Raw genomic sequence first — 17,050 nt, forward strand, 5'->3', positions numbered from 1 at the left:
AGCATACAGCAGGGTCCTGACAATATGCTGTCTTGACGTATGAACATATAAACCAAACAGCCAGGGGCTGCCTGCATAAAGTAAACACCCAGCATGTGGAGCACAGACGCTTGTCTGTCCTGTCAGTGTCTCTCTGCCTCATGTTAAGGAAGGATTTAACCTGGTCCCTGCTGATGTTCCTTAAATTCCTGGGGGAAAAAAAGATAAAAACAATATGATGATATATGATATGATGATAACATAAAGATGTAAACACACACACACACACACACACATATATATACATATATATATATATATATATATATAAAATGATAATAAAAATGTAATGGATATCTTGAACTACTTGCTATATTTAATGTCTCATTTTGTCTTGCAGATTGTGCTCACTGTAGATGACTTTGTAATTTGAAAGTATTTGCTATCATTAACATATTATCTGGTTATTATAGACTTAAGTTGAACAGACTAAATTATCTAAAGCGCACAGAAGTGAGACTTCACCCTAGTTTGGTCCTATCTGCTGTGTAGATTTAGGGATGAGGGTAGGGGGGAGTAAGAGGAAGGTGTGGATGGGTGGTGGGTCCTCTAAAAGGACTCAGACACTGCCGTGAGGCCAGAGGCTGTTTGTGTTGGCTGACACCTTTCTTACAGCAGTAATCCAGTCTTTCTCCAGCTGGCTAACTACTACTCCTCCCCCTTCTTTCTTCCACCTCTCCTTCCTTCCCTCCTAAACGCAACCCAAAAAACCCCCCCAAAAAAACATTCGCACTTTCTTTTTTCTAGTCTTTTTTATGATCAGTTTGCGTTATTGTTTCTCTTTACATTTTGATCGCCATGTTAACATTCTGATACCAAGTAGGGATATCGAGTAATCAGAGGAGGTAAAGCAACCAAACTCAACGAGATGATGTTATTTCCTTCCATCGCTCTCCTTTTTTCCTGTCTTTCTTCGCTGTGGATGGCAGTGAAACCTCACACCAGCCAGTGCTCATTCAGTAAAAAATTCATTTCCTGTGTGTTGGCCGCTGTAAGGCTGTCGCCCTGTCTTTTAATTATTTAAAGAATGCCCATCAAGTGAAGTCAGCAATATTTAATTTACCACCACTGGCGTCAGAGGCACCCAATTGATTTATTATCGTGGGCCTTTAATGTGAACAGCTGTTTCCTGCTAAAATTAGGTCAGGGGTCAGATAAAATGACCTTGTTCCTTTTTAGGGGGGATCACATTGAGATGCAAAGCTGGAACTTTAATGTAAGGGTAAAATGTTCATTTTGGATGAAGACCATCTTTAAGATGGTCTGTGAAATCAACATTTTTCTCAGAAATAAAACAAAAAAAGGATGTTTTGTTGGATATTTTATGATGTGCATTAGTTTGCTTTATTTTCATGCCATTCTCTGTCAGTGCAGATCTGGTTTTCAGCACTGTAAATACATTATGCAATGCCATTTGAGGGCAAACTTCACAGGCCCAGGTTATCGATCATTTTCACACTCACACTTCCAAGTATGAATCCTTCAAAGGCATACTCCTTATTTTTTCTTTCCTGAAGTCTAGTCGTTTGAAGGTTAGCCGTGTGGCTCTTGTGTTCACACTCGAGGTCTGAGGAAGGACTTAGGGAGTGGTTCAGGGGCCCTCAGCCTCGGCACTTCCCACCACTGCAACCTCTGACCCCTGATGCCATTAATCACTAGGTTCCTGATGGCCCAGTCCCTGGGGGAAAATCAGTCCGGGGCAAAGGATGATGGGAGGTGAAACCTGCAGCCAATTACAGATTGGTTCAGAGGAGCCGAATAGACAAATCAGGGCTTTACAGAGAGATGGAATATCCAGTAGTTGCTCTGGCTACTTGAGGCCTCATGTCATGGAGTGGCCTTGTTTCATTGACCATTATATTGTATGTAGTGTTCTTTACATGTCATTTGAGGCTTAAACAAATACAGGAGTCATTTAAATTGTCTATGAGCCAGAGGTGTTGCAGTGTTATGATCAAAAGAGATGTTTTGGGCTGGTCTAATTAAGCCTGTTAGGGCTAAATGTCTCCAGGGTTAAAACCAGCAGATGTGGGACCACAAAGGCACAGTGGTTTTTCCCAAATGAGGGAACTCTGCTGAACTGCCCAAATGTTGTTAATGTCATCTTTGGCAATTACAGTATTATCAAGGTGCTTTCATATGTGTCAGGTCATTTGAAATGTGAAACCTGGCTGAATTCATGTGTTGACTAAATAATTAAATGTTTTTGGTTTCTGAACCACCAGTTTTTCACCAATTCAGGTACGCCAATTCAGCAACTGCTTGATTTCTTCTCTTACATATAGTCTTTGGTTACTGCTGTGTAAAACAGTTATGTTTGCATCTTTCTTTGTGCAACTCCTAAAATAGCTCATTGTAAATGCATTAAATCAGATTTTGATTTGACAGCAGATGGTGACAAAAGCAGAGGCGTGAATTAAAGACTAGCTAACTGCTGGCCTGTCATTCTGGGGCCACTGCTGTTGTGTCTCATTTGTTGTGCTGTCATTGTTCGTGAGCAAGCCGGTATGAAAACATGGCTTCCTGCTGACCTGCAGTTTAATGCACACATCAATAACCCCTGGCTGATCTCTGACCCCTCTTGTTGTACTAATTGTTTAATGCGGGATTGATGTCCAACGCTGCATTAGATAACTGACTAAGCACTCTTTCCGCGAGTTCTGGAAACTTTCTTCAACTCAGACCTGAAATGCAAGCTCTGCCAATCTTTCTTTCCCACCTGTTGATATTGTACATTCAGTGATAGAAAAATCTGCAATACACAGGACAAAACAACATTTTTAAGATTCGGAATTACCAGCTGATTCAGCGTTACTCTGTAGATAGAATTACATTATAATATAACTTTGTAGTAATTATTTAAGAACAATTGGTAGATCATATATGGATTTACAAAATGAAATGACAGTGTGGCAAAGCGGTAGTTTTGCATCACAACTTCAAATGAAAGTCAAAGTAACAATAATTTTACATTTAGATTGTAACTTTAATAATGAAGCTAGTAACTTGGAAAAGGCCCATCTGTTTTAACTTTCAATTCATTATGGGTTGAAAATGTCCGTTTCCCAGATCATAGTTAAGATTTTAAATTCGCTATTATCACAACATCACTAATATTCACAATAGAGGCATCACTATTATCTTTTGCAATATATCTAATGTATTTATATACTTATTTATAAATAAAATGTGTCATGATTTGGGTTTTTCTGTGCTTTGTTTTTGGGCTTCCTGTTTTATTTTGTAGTTTTTCCTGTCTTGGTTCTTGGTTAGCTTCTTAGATTTCCTGTTCATTGATTTGGTTCACCTGGGTTCATTTAGTTCATTTGTTTCACCTGTTTCTCGTTCGGTTTTTCCTGTGTATTTATACCACTCATGTTCACTCATTGTTTGCTGGATCATTTTGTACCTCAGTTAGTTTGTCTGTTCTTAGTTTCCTGGGTTAAAAATAAATCAGTCTTGAACCTGCATCCCTGTTCCCTCGTCTCCGCGTTTGGGTCCACACCCCATCCCCACCGCTTTCGTGACAGAATGATCCAACCAAACGCGGACCCAGCGGAGAAAATTACCCCATATGAGCTCTTCTGCAGACGGGCTGCTATGAACTCTCCAAGCCGGGGTAAGCCAGCACCCAATCCATTCTGGGGGTCCAGATTGGCTGTTTGGTCTCCTCCATCGCTAGGGCTTAAATGGACTGCTGGGATGGCCAGGAGGAGGCGGGACTGCAAACAACATTGCTCCCCTTTGCCTCCTGCTCCGAGTCCCAGGTCTCCAGTGTCCCCGCCTGCTCCGAGGCCCACGTCTCCAGTGTCCCCGCCTGCTCCGAGGCCCACGTCTCCAGTGTCCCCGCCTGCTCCGAGGCCCACGTCTCCAGTGTCCCCGCCTGCTCCGAGGCCCACGTCTCCAGTGTCCCCGCCTGCTCCGAGGCCCACGTCTCCAGTGTCCCCGCCCTGGTCCACGTCTCCGGCGCTGCAGGCTCCCACGCCAGCGCCCAGAACCCGTCCGGCGCTGCAGGCTCCCACGCCAGCGCCCAGAACCCGTCCGGCACTGCAGGCTCCCACGCCAGCGCCCTGAACCCGTCCGGCGCTGCAGGCTCCCACGCCAGCGCCCAGAACCCGTCCGGCGCTGCAGGCTCCCACGCCAGCGCCCAGAACCCGTCCGGCGCTGCAGGCTCCCACGCCAGCGCCCAGAACCCGTCCGGCGCTGCAGGCTCCCACGCCAGCGCCCAGAACCCGTCCGGCGCTGCAGGCTCCCACGCCAGCGCTCAGAGCTCGTCCACATTCCTTGCTCCATGTTCCCGAGGGGGTCCCAGGACGGGACGCTCCTCCCTTGACCCATGTTCCCGAGGGGGTCCAGGAGATGGACGCTCCTCCTCTGTCCCCAGTTCCCGAGGGGGTCCCAGGTCGGGACGCTCCTCCTCTGTCCCCAGTTCCCGAGGCGGTCCCAGGTCGGGACGCTCCTCCTCTGTCCCCAGTTCCCGAGGCGGTCCCAGGTCGGGACGCTCCTCTTTTGTCCCCAGTTCCCGAGGGGGTCCCAGGTCGGGACGCTCCTCTTTTGTCCCCAGTTCCCGAGGGGGTCCCAGGTCGGGACGCTCCTCCTCTGTCCCCAGTTCCCGAGGGGGTCCAGGAGATGGACGCTCCTTCTCCTCCGTCTCCAGTGTCCGGCGAGGAGGTCGCTCCTTCTCCTCCGTCTCCAGTGTCCGGCGAGGAGGTCGCTCCTTCTCCTCCGTCTCCAGTGTCCGGCGAGGAGGTCGCTCCTTCTCCTCCGCCTCCAGTGTCCAACGTGAGGGATCCTAAGCCAGGCCTGCCCCCGTCGTCTGGGCCTCCCGGCCGTCCTCCAGAGCCGAGGCTGCCCCCAGACTGTTTCCTGAGCTGGGCCGTTTGGATTCTTCCCCCGGCCCTGTGCCCCTGCACTTTGTTTTTTCCCTTGGTCCCTCCTCCCACCCGTGTCTGGACTCTGAACTTTTTGGGCCGTCCGGTGGCCGGCCCTTGAGGGGGGGGTACTGTCATGATTTGGGTTTTTCTGTGCTTTGTTTTTGGGCTTCCTGTTTTATTTTGTAGTTTTTCCTGTCTTGGTTCTTGGTTAGCTTCTTAGATTTCCTGTTCATTGATTTGGTTCACCTGGGTTCATTTAGTTCATTTGTTTCACCTGTTTCTCGTTCGGTTTTTCCTGTGTATTTATACCACTCATGTTCACTCATTGTTTGCTGGATCATTTTGTACCTCAGTTAGTTTGTCTGTTCTTAGTTTCCTGGGTTAAAAATAAATCAGTCTTGAACCTGCATCCCTGTTCCCTCGTCTCCGCGTTTGGGTCCACACCCCATCCCCACCGCTTTCGTGACAAAATGTGGACCTAATAAACCAGATTTGTGACTTGTTACAACATTTTAGAATAATAAATGTATTATTTTGGTTATGTCCTGCACCTGAAGGCATCTTTTCCTTTTATTTACTGTTCAGGTTGCTTTTCTTTCTGTTTGGATGTTTAAATCACAGACGTGTTTCCAGTATTTGATATAGATGGCCATTCAAAGTGATTTTTTTTTTTTAAGTTGACTGATTAGACCAAAGAAAATTAAACTTAATTTGTCAGTATATTGTTAGTAATATGTGTCCTCCATTCATATGTATTTTCACTTTTAATGTTGTGGGATCTAGTTCCTGTACGTAGATGGAGAAAGTGCTGGGGTGATGTGCAGGATCAATATTAAGGAGCTACAGCCTCGGTATATGGCTCGGCTGCCCTACAGTGTTAGCTAAACAGTGGCCCCACATGAGCATTCAGCTACAGCATTTTTCGTTATCTTTTTGTCTGGTCGTTTTGCTTCTGAAGTGCAACATTTTTGTGATGGTTTAGTAAGCAAGTTCTCATTGTGCTGTTAGAACCGTGGTAAGCTAGCTTCATCCCACATTGTCCAGTTGAGCGTATTGCTACTGTGCTGCTCCAGTGTACTGCTCCCACAATGCAGAAAATGTTTACCCTTAAGGCCGGTTTGCATCAGGACCTGCATAGTGTGACACAGATGGAGTGTGTGTTTAGACTCGAGTGTAGGGATCTCTAGATGGCAGTAGGGTTGTATCAGCTGGTAAACTCCACAAGGTGGAGTCTTTTTTTGATGGATCACTTCAATTCCAGCAATGCCTTGTTTTAGAACAAGGGTGGCACTTGGCATTCATTCAGCCATAGACATAGACACATATACATGCATATATATATATATATGACATATGTTTATATGTCTGTACATTTGGTAGGGCTGCACAATATGGGGAAAAAACTGACATAGGGATTTTTTCTAACCCCGCACATTATTGCAATATGAAAAAAATACAAGAATTTTCAACAGATGGTGCTTTAAGTTATGCTGCTATCCTGCGGTTTTGTTGCAATAAACTTGCCCTGATCTCACCTCCTTTTTGTGAAGTATAGTTTTTAACTGTATTTGAGTTGTTTTGGTTATTGTTTATAGCCTGTTTTTGTTGAGCTAGGTCCTGATTACATGTTTCATTGTATCTGTGTTTACCATAAAGGTTTGCTTTTTGATATTGGAAATATATAAACCTGTGTGCCAGGTATCCTTGAAACTGATGACAACATCACAAAAAGAGGCTTAAGACCCACCTTTTTAGCTTAGCATTTAACAGAATTTTATTTTAATTTATTTTACTTGATTTATTTACTTTTTTCATTTTGTTATTTAAAGGGGTCCTATTATGGTATTTCAAGTTTTCTGAGCTTTCTACAGTGTAACAGTGTTGAATCCTCATCAGACGTGTGAACGGCACTGTTTTTTATCACCAAAACGCATGTTTGAGTTTGAGTTCCAGCACTCTCTCCGTTCGGTTTCCATGGCGACGAAAAACACGAAAACTTCGAAATCCTTGTGACGTCCCGGCGGATAAGGTTTGGTGATTGGTTACCTTCTACTGGTTAACAAGGGCATGTACAAATACATCAGGCGGGTGGAAAACGTCGGATAAAGTTATTTCCAACGATGGCTGGGGAGTTTACCAGAGAGAGACATCCTGCTGCATTCGTTGCTGTGGGTTGCTGTTTTCCACTTTGTTTTCATGGTCTGATTCAGGTTCCAACATGTAGGGCTGTATGCTATGTGTTGACATTGTATTTTGTTTTTTTATTGAGTTCATATTAGCCTAATCCTTCCGTTTATGAGATGTTACAATGACGGCGAAAGCAGGTGCAGTGCACGCTCCCGATGTAGTGCAGTGGCGGGAGGCGGGGCTTAATGCGGAAGAGTCTCAATCCACTCGTTTTGCCCACAGGTTGATCTGACAGCCTACGGAGAGGGTCGGTCTGAAGTAAATAAAGCGATTTGTGACAATAACTCGATCAATCCCAGCCCTTCGAGGCTCAGAAATAAAAATAAATTAGCCTGAAATGCACATAATAGTTCCACTTTAATGTCTTCTTTTTGGCGTTTTATTTACTGTGAAGCCCTTTTTTTTATGTATTTTTTATGTATTTTGTTGCATGTAATTGTTGCTCTTATTTTTTCATACTGTTTCTTATGGTTATTCAGCTTCGGTTTTTAACTCCGGTAGTTTCTTTATGGAGATCCCCCACGCTGGGGGCCCTGCCTGTTCGGTTTGGGGGCTGCGGCCATACCGACTGTTTGGGGCGGCACGGGGTCCAGCACTGCAGCCTTATGACTGTGAGGTGGACCCTGGCCTCCCTGGGAGCTGGGTGGTTGCCATGGCAGCGGCCCCTATGAGCATGCGGGTACTGGCTCCTGGTGTGTATGGATCCCAAAGATATTGTTTCCTCACATCAGTATCAAGTCAGATATTTATCACTTAATTTTATGTTTTATCGTCTTTATTTATTATACCTATGTTCAGGTAAAGAGACAGTAGTTAGGTAGTCATGCTGTTGGGAGGGGGAAGGGGTGGGGAAGGGGGATGTAGTCTACAGTTCTCAAAGTTTGTTAAAATCTCAATTTTGCACAGCTAACTTACAAAATGAGCAACCTTTGATGTTCACCAAGTGCAACGTTCAGTGTTCACAAAACCCCATCCGAAGAACTGTTTTTATGTAGTTGTCTTGACAACTTTGATAGCACCCCACCCCCCAGTGAACAAATAACCAGTTAAACCTTTACTTCCCATGCCACCAGCTTCCAGGTGATGGATCAGCGCCGTCGTGTTTTGACAGTGCCATCACACCTTCCTGATCTCCTCACTGTACTGGTCCATTGGTTTCCATGGCCCCCTTCCACATTACGTAAAGACATGTTTCTAACTTAAGTAAATAAATCAGGGCTAATCTTCATTACCTGATCACACTGCTATTTTATAGCCATTAATGACTCCAGTTCCAGGTTAAGAACAGCCTATGGAGGGGCTGAAGGATTGCTTGGTATTAACTGTAAGGGCAAATCTCTGCGACTCTCATGCACTGGGTCCGGCACTACTAATGCAGAGGGGTGTGGATTTACTTCGTGCAATCCTTTAAATGAGCTTCATTATACTGCCATATCCCACAGCCCCTATACCCCCACCCACCCACCCACAACTGCCCACGGATTAGCAAATTGTCACAATCCCCCTGTCCCCTCCTCCTGCATCATGCTCACACTATTGCACATTACACTTTTTGATTCTGTCGAGTATGGGCACCACCCCCTGACTCCTCCCCCATCATTCTCCCACCTCCTCCCCACTCCATGCTTTCCTGCAAGCTTCACTGCAGTTAAGCTGTTGACAAGATTAATGCATCTGTATCAAAAGTCTAGAGCCGCTTTGCTTTGTGTTGTTTGTGAATCCCCTTTTCCAGGTCAAGCCAGATTGCCTTAACTGGGCTAATATGTTTTCAAGCCAAATTTAATCGGCGTGCAGGCAGCAGGCTCGTCACCCTACTCTTACCTGCCCTCTGACACCAATTATATCAGTATGAGGTCACAAAATAATCCTGGCTGTTTCGGGATTGATTAGTGGGTGAATTGATGAGCTTGAATTGTCCTCTTCAGCCTTTGTCATTGTAGAGGCTGTAAATGATATTTTAGGCTTCCATGCTTTCTCCATATCAAGCCATTCTGTGTGCCTCAAAATATTCTAAATCCTTAATGTAAATTTGAATGTATTGATTTATTTTTTTAATTTACCTTTATAGGAACCCCGGTCAATCGCATCCCCATCATGGCCAAGCAAGTCCTGGATCTGTATATGCTTTACAAGCTGGTCACAGAGAAGGGAGGCCTTGTGGAGGTTATCAACAAGAAGATCTGGAGAGAAATCACAAAGGGACTCAACCTGCCTACATCCATCACCAGCGCTGCTTTTACTCTACGCACACAGTAAGTCTTTGTATCATTTAAATAAAAGCAAAAAAATAATTTAGTCTGGAATTAAATTAGGATTGTCATGTGTGCAACCTTTTAACCTGCAAGCACCTTCTCATGAATTAAGTGTACGTAGTATTAAGCAGGGCTCACATGTGACACATTACTGGAACCGATTTTCTCCTATTTTAATCGCTTCAGCTGTCCACAAAGGCCACCTAATGATTTATCTTTTACTTGTGCTAACTGACAGAGACACAGTACTCTGGTACATGCTCATGTAGCAGAGTATTTGAATTAAATCAAAACAAATCAGCTTTTAAGAATAAAGCATTTTTCATAGAAAAGCAGCACAAAGTGCCTACATAATAAAAACAAATGTAACATAGGTGCGTTGTTAAACTGAATCTTGCTTTTGTGTTTATATATATGTTCAGGTTTGTTTTCTTCACCAGGCCACCTTCCTTCCTCACTCTCAGTTCCTATGAGGATTACATCACACATAAGAGTCTATTGATTCCCATAGATGTATTGATGTGATTTGGGTCAGAGGTCACAGGGACTTAAGGTGGCGTTTGACTGACAGTTTAAATGCTTAAATTCAAATAAAACTCTCGCTCTCCTGATGGAAGTCCTTCAGTAGAAGTAACACCTTTCTTCTATCTTCACCAGCACCAAATATCACTAATGAACCTTCATGTATTTTTAATGTTGTTAGGCTGATATGTAGCAACGCTCTGCAAACGTAATCTAATGGAAGCTGCTGTCTTTCTTCTTATTGATCCCTAATACTGGTATTCCACCATTGTGGCGGTCAGCCCAGTAATATAGGAATGTTCATTCATTTATGGGATTAAAAATGGAGCAGGGCTGAATTTATGTGGCACTATCTCATCCCACAATAACAGAACAGAAACACAGTTGGATGAGAAGAAGATGGTGCAGTAACCCAACCACCATGTGTGTATTGTGAACAGAAAACTGCACAAAATGTCTATAGCTGCACTTGATTTCTTTATATTTTACTCCCAAGCAGTCAGACTTTAAGCAGACTTGACCAGTAGTTCTCTGTGTTTGTAAGGTCTTTTTGTTTTGGCTGTGTTTTTTAGCTAGTCTTCCATCTTTGCATCATTTTCAGAGGGACCTATGAATCATCCAGGCATAAAAAAGACACCCAACACAAAGGGAGAACCAGTGTTTTGTGTACACGTAACAAACTATTTAGCAAAAACAACAACAAAAGAAACATTAAATTGGATCTTTTGGCACCTTGTTACCAAAAGCCTGTAAAACGGGTTAGTTGCGTCTCCTGAAAATGCCAACTATAAAGATTTGACTAGTATTGTTGCACACTACCAAGGTGATAAGCACAGAAACTTTAGCTGAAAACTTGACAAATATCAGCATGGCATGTCTTGTCCTTTCAAAATATTTGGACCAAAAAAAAACAACAAAAAAACACAAACCATAAATAAGCAAAAACATTACTGAGACAGTTTGGCATCATCTTGATGGGAATAGAAACAAACAGCAAGTGACATCCAAAAAAGGATTTTTGTAAAATACTTTTTCAATAAGTCTGGAGAGCCATCCACCCATCCATCCATTTTCTGCCACATATATGAGGATGGGTTGCTAGGGAAGCAGCATAAGCAGAGAGGCTCGGAATTCCCTCACTCATGAACAAGAGATACCCGGGATATTTGAACTCCTCAACTTGGGGCAGGACCATTTGGAGGTGCTGATTCCCAGCTAGGCAGCGGCAAAAGCCTGGAGAGCCAGTCGTTTTCTTAACTGTTTGTCCAATTCAGGGTTATGGGTAGGCTGGAGCCTATCTCAGCAATCATTGGGCGTGAGGCAGGGTACACCCTGGACAGGTCAGCAGTCCACCGCAGGGCCCTAAGAGAGAACAGAAAGCTCACATTCATTTCTAGGGACAATTTAGAATAACCAATTAACCTAACGTGCATGTCTTTGGACGGTGGGAGGAAGCAGGTGAACACAAAGAGAACCCAAGCAAAATCCAAACAGAAAGGCCTCTACCCACACCTCCCACCAGCGACCTTCTTGGTGTGAGGCCACAGTTCTGACCACTACTACAACGTGCAGCCTGGAGAGCATGTTCCTCAAAAACTGGGATACGACAGCAGGAGATTAGAACTGTTCATATTAAATACTGATTTTCACAGCCTTTAGAATTGACCTCTTTTTGGGTTTTTTTTAATTGCCCATTTATGCACCCTTATGTATGTAAATGGCGACACCACGTTCAAAGTTGACATACTTGGCTGACAATATATACAAAGATATAATACATACCTTCTAAAATACATACAATACAAATAATGACAACTTTGTCATACATGCAAAGTTGTCGTCCTCATACTTTTGTGCATTTTTTACATTGCCGTAGTTGGTAAATATCCTATATTATGCTAAATGAACTTTCTAAAGGTTTTATGTGTCTCTGTATACTGTGTTTGAGCCCCAAAAATGATAAAATCTCGTCACCTCTCTCACTTGCTTGCTCCACTTTTTAGTGAATGTGTGCTCAAACAGGTAAGTCTGAGATCTGTCCCTTTGTGACTTCATGAAGGGAACTAATCAATCCCCCCCCATTAGTAAATGCTGCCATTGGCCCACCCCCCAGCTAGCTGAGCCAGCTCTCTCAAAATCACCAAGCGGGCACCAGCAGAAGCTGCACTTCTCCCCAAGAAGGGCGAGGAGTGGCACTGCTCATGAACATTAAAAAGTTCAAACAAAGAAACAGCAAAGTAAAAGAAACAGCAAAACAGGGAAGATCACTAGAACGATTTTTAGAACGACTGAGACTAAGGACCATGTCGGACTTTGGAGAACAAGTTGTTGGACCTCTGACACCCAGATGAAACTGTTGGCAAAATGTGTCATATGGAACCTGTAAGTCAGTGTTTTGACTCTGGCTGGTAGTGGCAATACATTGCTATAAAGTCTTTGCAACTGTCAGAAAACACCAAAACTAGTAGATATATGGAACCACAAAGTTTTTTCCTGTTCTCCTCAACTTCTTTTCTGAGCTTTTCATTCAGCCGCTTTGGCCTCTTCTTCTTCCAGTTCCTTTTCTTGTTGCTTTTGGTGGTTGCGTGTCAGTCATACACCTCAGCAGTGCCCCTATGATTTCTGGTGGTATTGCTTCGTTTTGTGTGTCTAATCCCCTTGACCACAACATGCGCATAACTGATACAAGATGGATAAAACTGTCCCTCCGTCTGTCTTCTGCTACAAGCATAAATGGGCCTTTTTAATTCAATATTTTTAACTTATGTTTGCATTTTTCTGGCATTATACAATAAATGGGGCATGGTTCAACATTTTAGTGTGGTCCTGTAACTACCCTAAATAATATTTATCTAAGCACCTTGATAAACCAGAACTATTTGTGTTTTACCAAACGTGATTCTGTCTGAGTGTGGATGTGGGACTTAAGACTCTAGCAGAAACACTGTGACAACAATGTGGTGACTGCAGTTACAGGTGCAGTTTTTGTTGCAACCTTTCCTCTTACTAAGCTTTAAAAAGAACCAGCCCTGTATTCACGGAGTATTAGTCCCATCTAAAGTCAGAGCAGGAGATGATTGCCTGCACAACCAGGCTGCAGATGAAATGCACAAACTTGCCAGTGGCTGATGCCGTTCTGGTTTACCATCAGATAATAATGTCTCCTAATTAAAAGCGTGGACTAAAACATTTAAACAGATCAAAGTACTTTAATAAGTTGTAGAGTGTTAATTAGAGAATAGCCGGAGATGTTTGTGAAATTATCTAAAATGACACTTTACGTTTAGGTTTGTTCAGTTTTGGACAAATTTTTCTTTTTTTTTTTTTTTTTTGACGGTTTTGAATGGAAGCGAATTAAATGCATTTTCAAGAAATCACCAGAGAAATTACTTCCAGAAATGTATATCATCAGCATCAGAAGGTGCAGTTTCATCATGTCTAGAATTACACAAAATCTGAATATTGCAACGAAAACTATTCAAACATTAGCAAAAGGTTTTTACACCATCATCGGGAATTTTTTCAGACATGTCGATATAGAAGTTTATTGCCAAAAGTGTAATAGAAAAACTCTTTCCTCATTTACATGTCACTGAATGTGGCGTATGGGGTTGCCTTACCAGTTTATTTCAGGTAAAGCTGGCACGGTTTGGATGCACGGAGGAGGAGACGGAAATCTTTTTAATAAATAATTAAGCGTAAAAAATAAACGCCATTCTTGATAGCAAACAGTGAATAGCAGTTTTACAATGAAATGGAAAGGGACATGAGAGAAAAGGGCTGTGAAAAGCTGTGAAGAATCCTCTACGGTGTTTGGAAAACCCAGAAACTAAACAAAAATTTGCAGATGAAAAACGCCTGGAAACCGCAGTTGTTTGTTGAAATTTTAGAAACATTGCTTTTATTTTGCTTTACTGGAACCTGTACTAGAAACGCAGCTTGTCTCTATTATTTCATTAAGTCGTTGACTAAAATCTATTTAAATTGAAGATACGTTTTTTGGGGCAAAAAACATTTCTTCTAGATTGGTTGCATTGGCTGTACTAATGCAACCAATCTACATTTATTTACTAGAAAACCTCAAATTAATTAGATGAACTTATAAATTGAGTCCTTCTCCTTATAAACACACTTTCAATGCTTGTTTTTGTAACAGACTTTATCTTCATGTGTGCATTTAGGACATAATTTTAACTAAAAGGTGATCGTTTGTACTGTGTGTGTGCTTTCATCTAAAGGTACATGAAATACCTATATCCGTATGAGTGTGAGAGGAAAGGCCTCAGCTCCCCAGGTGAGCTGCAAGCAGCCATCGACAGTAACCGACGTGAAGGTCGCCGTCCGAGCTACAGCAGCAGCCTCTTCCGCTTCTCTCCCTCTCCCAGCACAGCCCCCCACATCCTCTCACCTCCCAAGATGCACCTTCCAGGTCTGGGCGCAGGGACCTCAGTGGCCCTTAACGGCCTGCAGGCCTCACCGGGGCCCTCTATGAAGAAAGGTATGCGCTTTCAAGGTTTGTAAATTAACACCGACTCTCACAACTTAACTGTAAAAGCAGTTTGAACACTGTTTGAAAATGTGCATGTTTTGCTAAATGAACGTAAATGCAGATGAGTGAATGCACATGTGGATGAAGAATCTGTTTTCTGAATGAATTCAGGCTGGATGAACAATAACTTGACAGCCTGTCAGCCTCTGTGTGGGTTGGACCGTTGTAGTTTGTCTTATGTGAGCATTGTTAGACAAACACTGCCCTCTGTTGCAGACTTTAAAAAACTACAGAATAAGATGAACAAGAACAGAAACACACGCTTTAAGCTTACCAGTAATGCTTTTTCAGGCTTTTGGAGTTGCTTTTGTCTAAACAAAGCTCCACATTTGGTCTGATTTTTGCATTTCTATGACTGCATGTTACTGATTCACTTGTATCCTGCTGTTAGTGTTTGTATATTTGTGAATTTTTAGTGTTCTCAGATGGCTTTGTGAGTGTGTGTTTGTAGAGTCCATCCAGGTGTTTTAGGATCCATGTGAACCCGTTCTGCCTGAGGCTAATGGGAGCACTCACCTTTTTACTACTGATAAATAACATGGTTCCCACACCAGGAGGGACACTTCATGAACTTTGAAGCTTCCAGTCCACATCAAGAGGATTGTGTTGATAACTGTCATTACTCTGCTGTGTTATCTGAAGTCACTTTGACTTGGCTGGAATGTGGCTCTGCTGTTGACCCCTGCAATATCCATGGTTTGGTTTGAGTAATGGGCTGTTTTGCTCACTACTCATTTTATGTGATCATATAGGGATGCTGTATTGATGATTTTGAGCTGGATGAGAAGGGTGACTAAGATGGACCTGTACTCATGCAGGTGATCCCCGTCTGTCTCTTCCAGACGACCTGACCCCTTCAATCATGGCGGCAAGGCCTCCCATTGCGCTGTCACTGGGACAGCAGCAGGTTGCTGGCTTGGCAAGAGCTGCCACACTGGAGCAGCTCAGGGAAAAGCTGGAGACCAGTGGTGGAGGAGAGGGGCCAGAGAGAAAGATGGCCCGCCTGGCAGAGGAGCAGCAGCGCCTGATGCAGCACGCTTTCCAACATAACCTCCTGGCCATGGCTTCTCAAATGCCCATGAACCTGCGCTTGGGAGCGCCAACTATCACCACTAGAGGTCAGTGTTGATGAGGTTATACAGACACTGGCGAAGCGTCCAATTCCAATTTCCAACAAGCTACTTTTTCACCAAGTAGCGCATGGTAGTAACACGTAGTAACCAAGTAACACATCTCAAATAGAAATATAATTTCAATTATTAATTAATTTATTTTATTTTGTTTGATGGGTTTTTAATTCTCTTTTAAATTGTTTTCAGTAGACAACACATGAACAAAAATAACAAACATGGAGATAAAACAGAATAAAACCCAGAACGAACATAAAGTTGGGATCAAAGGAGTTTTTGCTTGAATCATTGTTAAAAAAATTCGTACACAGTTCGTACCCTCCTAGTGTCCAATTCAATTCGACTTTATTTGTATAGTGCCACTTCACAACAATGTTGTCACAGGGCACTTTACATACACAAATCAACATACACATCATTTTGAGCCAATTCATACATATCCTATAAAAGAAACCAACTGATTGCATCGAGTCATGGCTTCGATCCAATCCCCCATCCTGAGCATGCACGCGGCGACAGTGGGAAGGTAAAAACTCCCCTTTAACAGGAAGAAAACCTCCGGCACACCCCGGCTCAGGGAGGGCAGCCATCTAACAAGCCTGTAAACAGAACAAGCCTGCACCATTGAGGCTCACCGCTTCATATTTCTGGACCTGACAAACACAACTCTGGGTTTTAGACCCCAATTTGATTATATTTTCTACATGAATGTTAAGGGTAATATTTCCATGAATAATGCTGGGTTAGGCTCCAGTTTCCCCGCAACCGTTCATCGGACTGAGCTGTTAGGATAACGAATGAATGAATATGTTGTGCTATTTGTGTCTATCCAGATGAGAAGCAGCAGGACATGTCTCTGAGCATCTCAACCAGTGGAAATGCCAGCATCACTGTGTCAGTGGAAGTTAATGGCACAATCTACTCAGGTGGGTGTTTTTCATGGTTGTAACTGTTTCAGGAAGTATATATGAAACTTTTCACTTAACTGTGATCTCATGGATGTTTCTCTCTTCCTTACAGGAACCCTGTTTGCCCAGAAGTCTGCTGGGGCCCCGGGGCCCGCTGTGTCGGCTGCTGCTGCTTCAGCCTCAGCCTCCCCTGCTGGAACCAGCACTAGCTTTGGCTTCTCCGCACCCCAGGTTCAGACCCTCAGCCCCACATCCTCTTCCTCTTCCAAGGGTCCAAGCTCAGCTGAGCCGGCCCCCAGCGGGTCGCCATAACTCGAGCCTCCCTTTTTGTTCCTGCCCCCCCCCCCCCCGAGAGGCCCCCAGCATGAATATACAGTACAATGAGAAACCGATAAGAATAACGAACTGCTGCACAACAAATACCTCATCAACCCTGTCAACCTCTTGGCTGTCCAATCATGAACATAGAGCCCGAGAATATTAAATGACAACACACGCCCAAAAGCACTGCTGTGCATCTGATCCAGCACACTCATACACACACTCACACATACACACACACACACACTATGAAAAATACATCAAACAC

At 43.5% G+C, this 17,050-nt stretch overlaps 1 protein-coding gene across 1 annotated transcript in view; it reads left to right on the top strand.

The window, feature by feature from the left end:
- LOC306760515 (AT-rich interactive domain-containing protein 3B) overlaps window positions 1-16,773 on the top strand; it is a gene marked incomplete at its 3' end in the record, with an annotated part of 69,375 nt that extends 52,602 nt beyond the window's left edge. Inside the window, exons 5-9 of the mRNA XM_079246389.1 lie at window positions 9,169-9,352; window positions 14,113-14,372; window positions 15,266-15,541; window positions 16,387-16,479; window positions 16,574-16,773. Coding sequence (XP_079102515.1) covers window positions 9,169-9,352; window positions 14,113-14,372; window positions 15,266-15,541; window positions 16,387-16,479; window positions 16,574-16,773 — 1,013 coding nt within the window. The remainder of the gene's footprint in view (window positions 1-9,168; window positions 9,353-14,112; window positions 14,373-15,265; window positions 15,542-16,386; window positions 16,480-16,573) is intronic.
- Between the last annotated feature and the right edge of the window lie 277 nt (window positions 16,774-17,050).

Source organism: Telmatherina bonti (assembly GCF_933228915.1).
Source record: "Telmatherina bonti genome assembly, chromosome: 1".
NCBI classification, from domain to species: Eukaryota; Metazoa; Chordata; class Actinopteri; order Atheriniformes; family Telmatherinidae; genus Telmatherina; species Telmatherina bonti.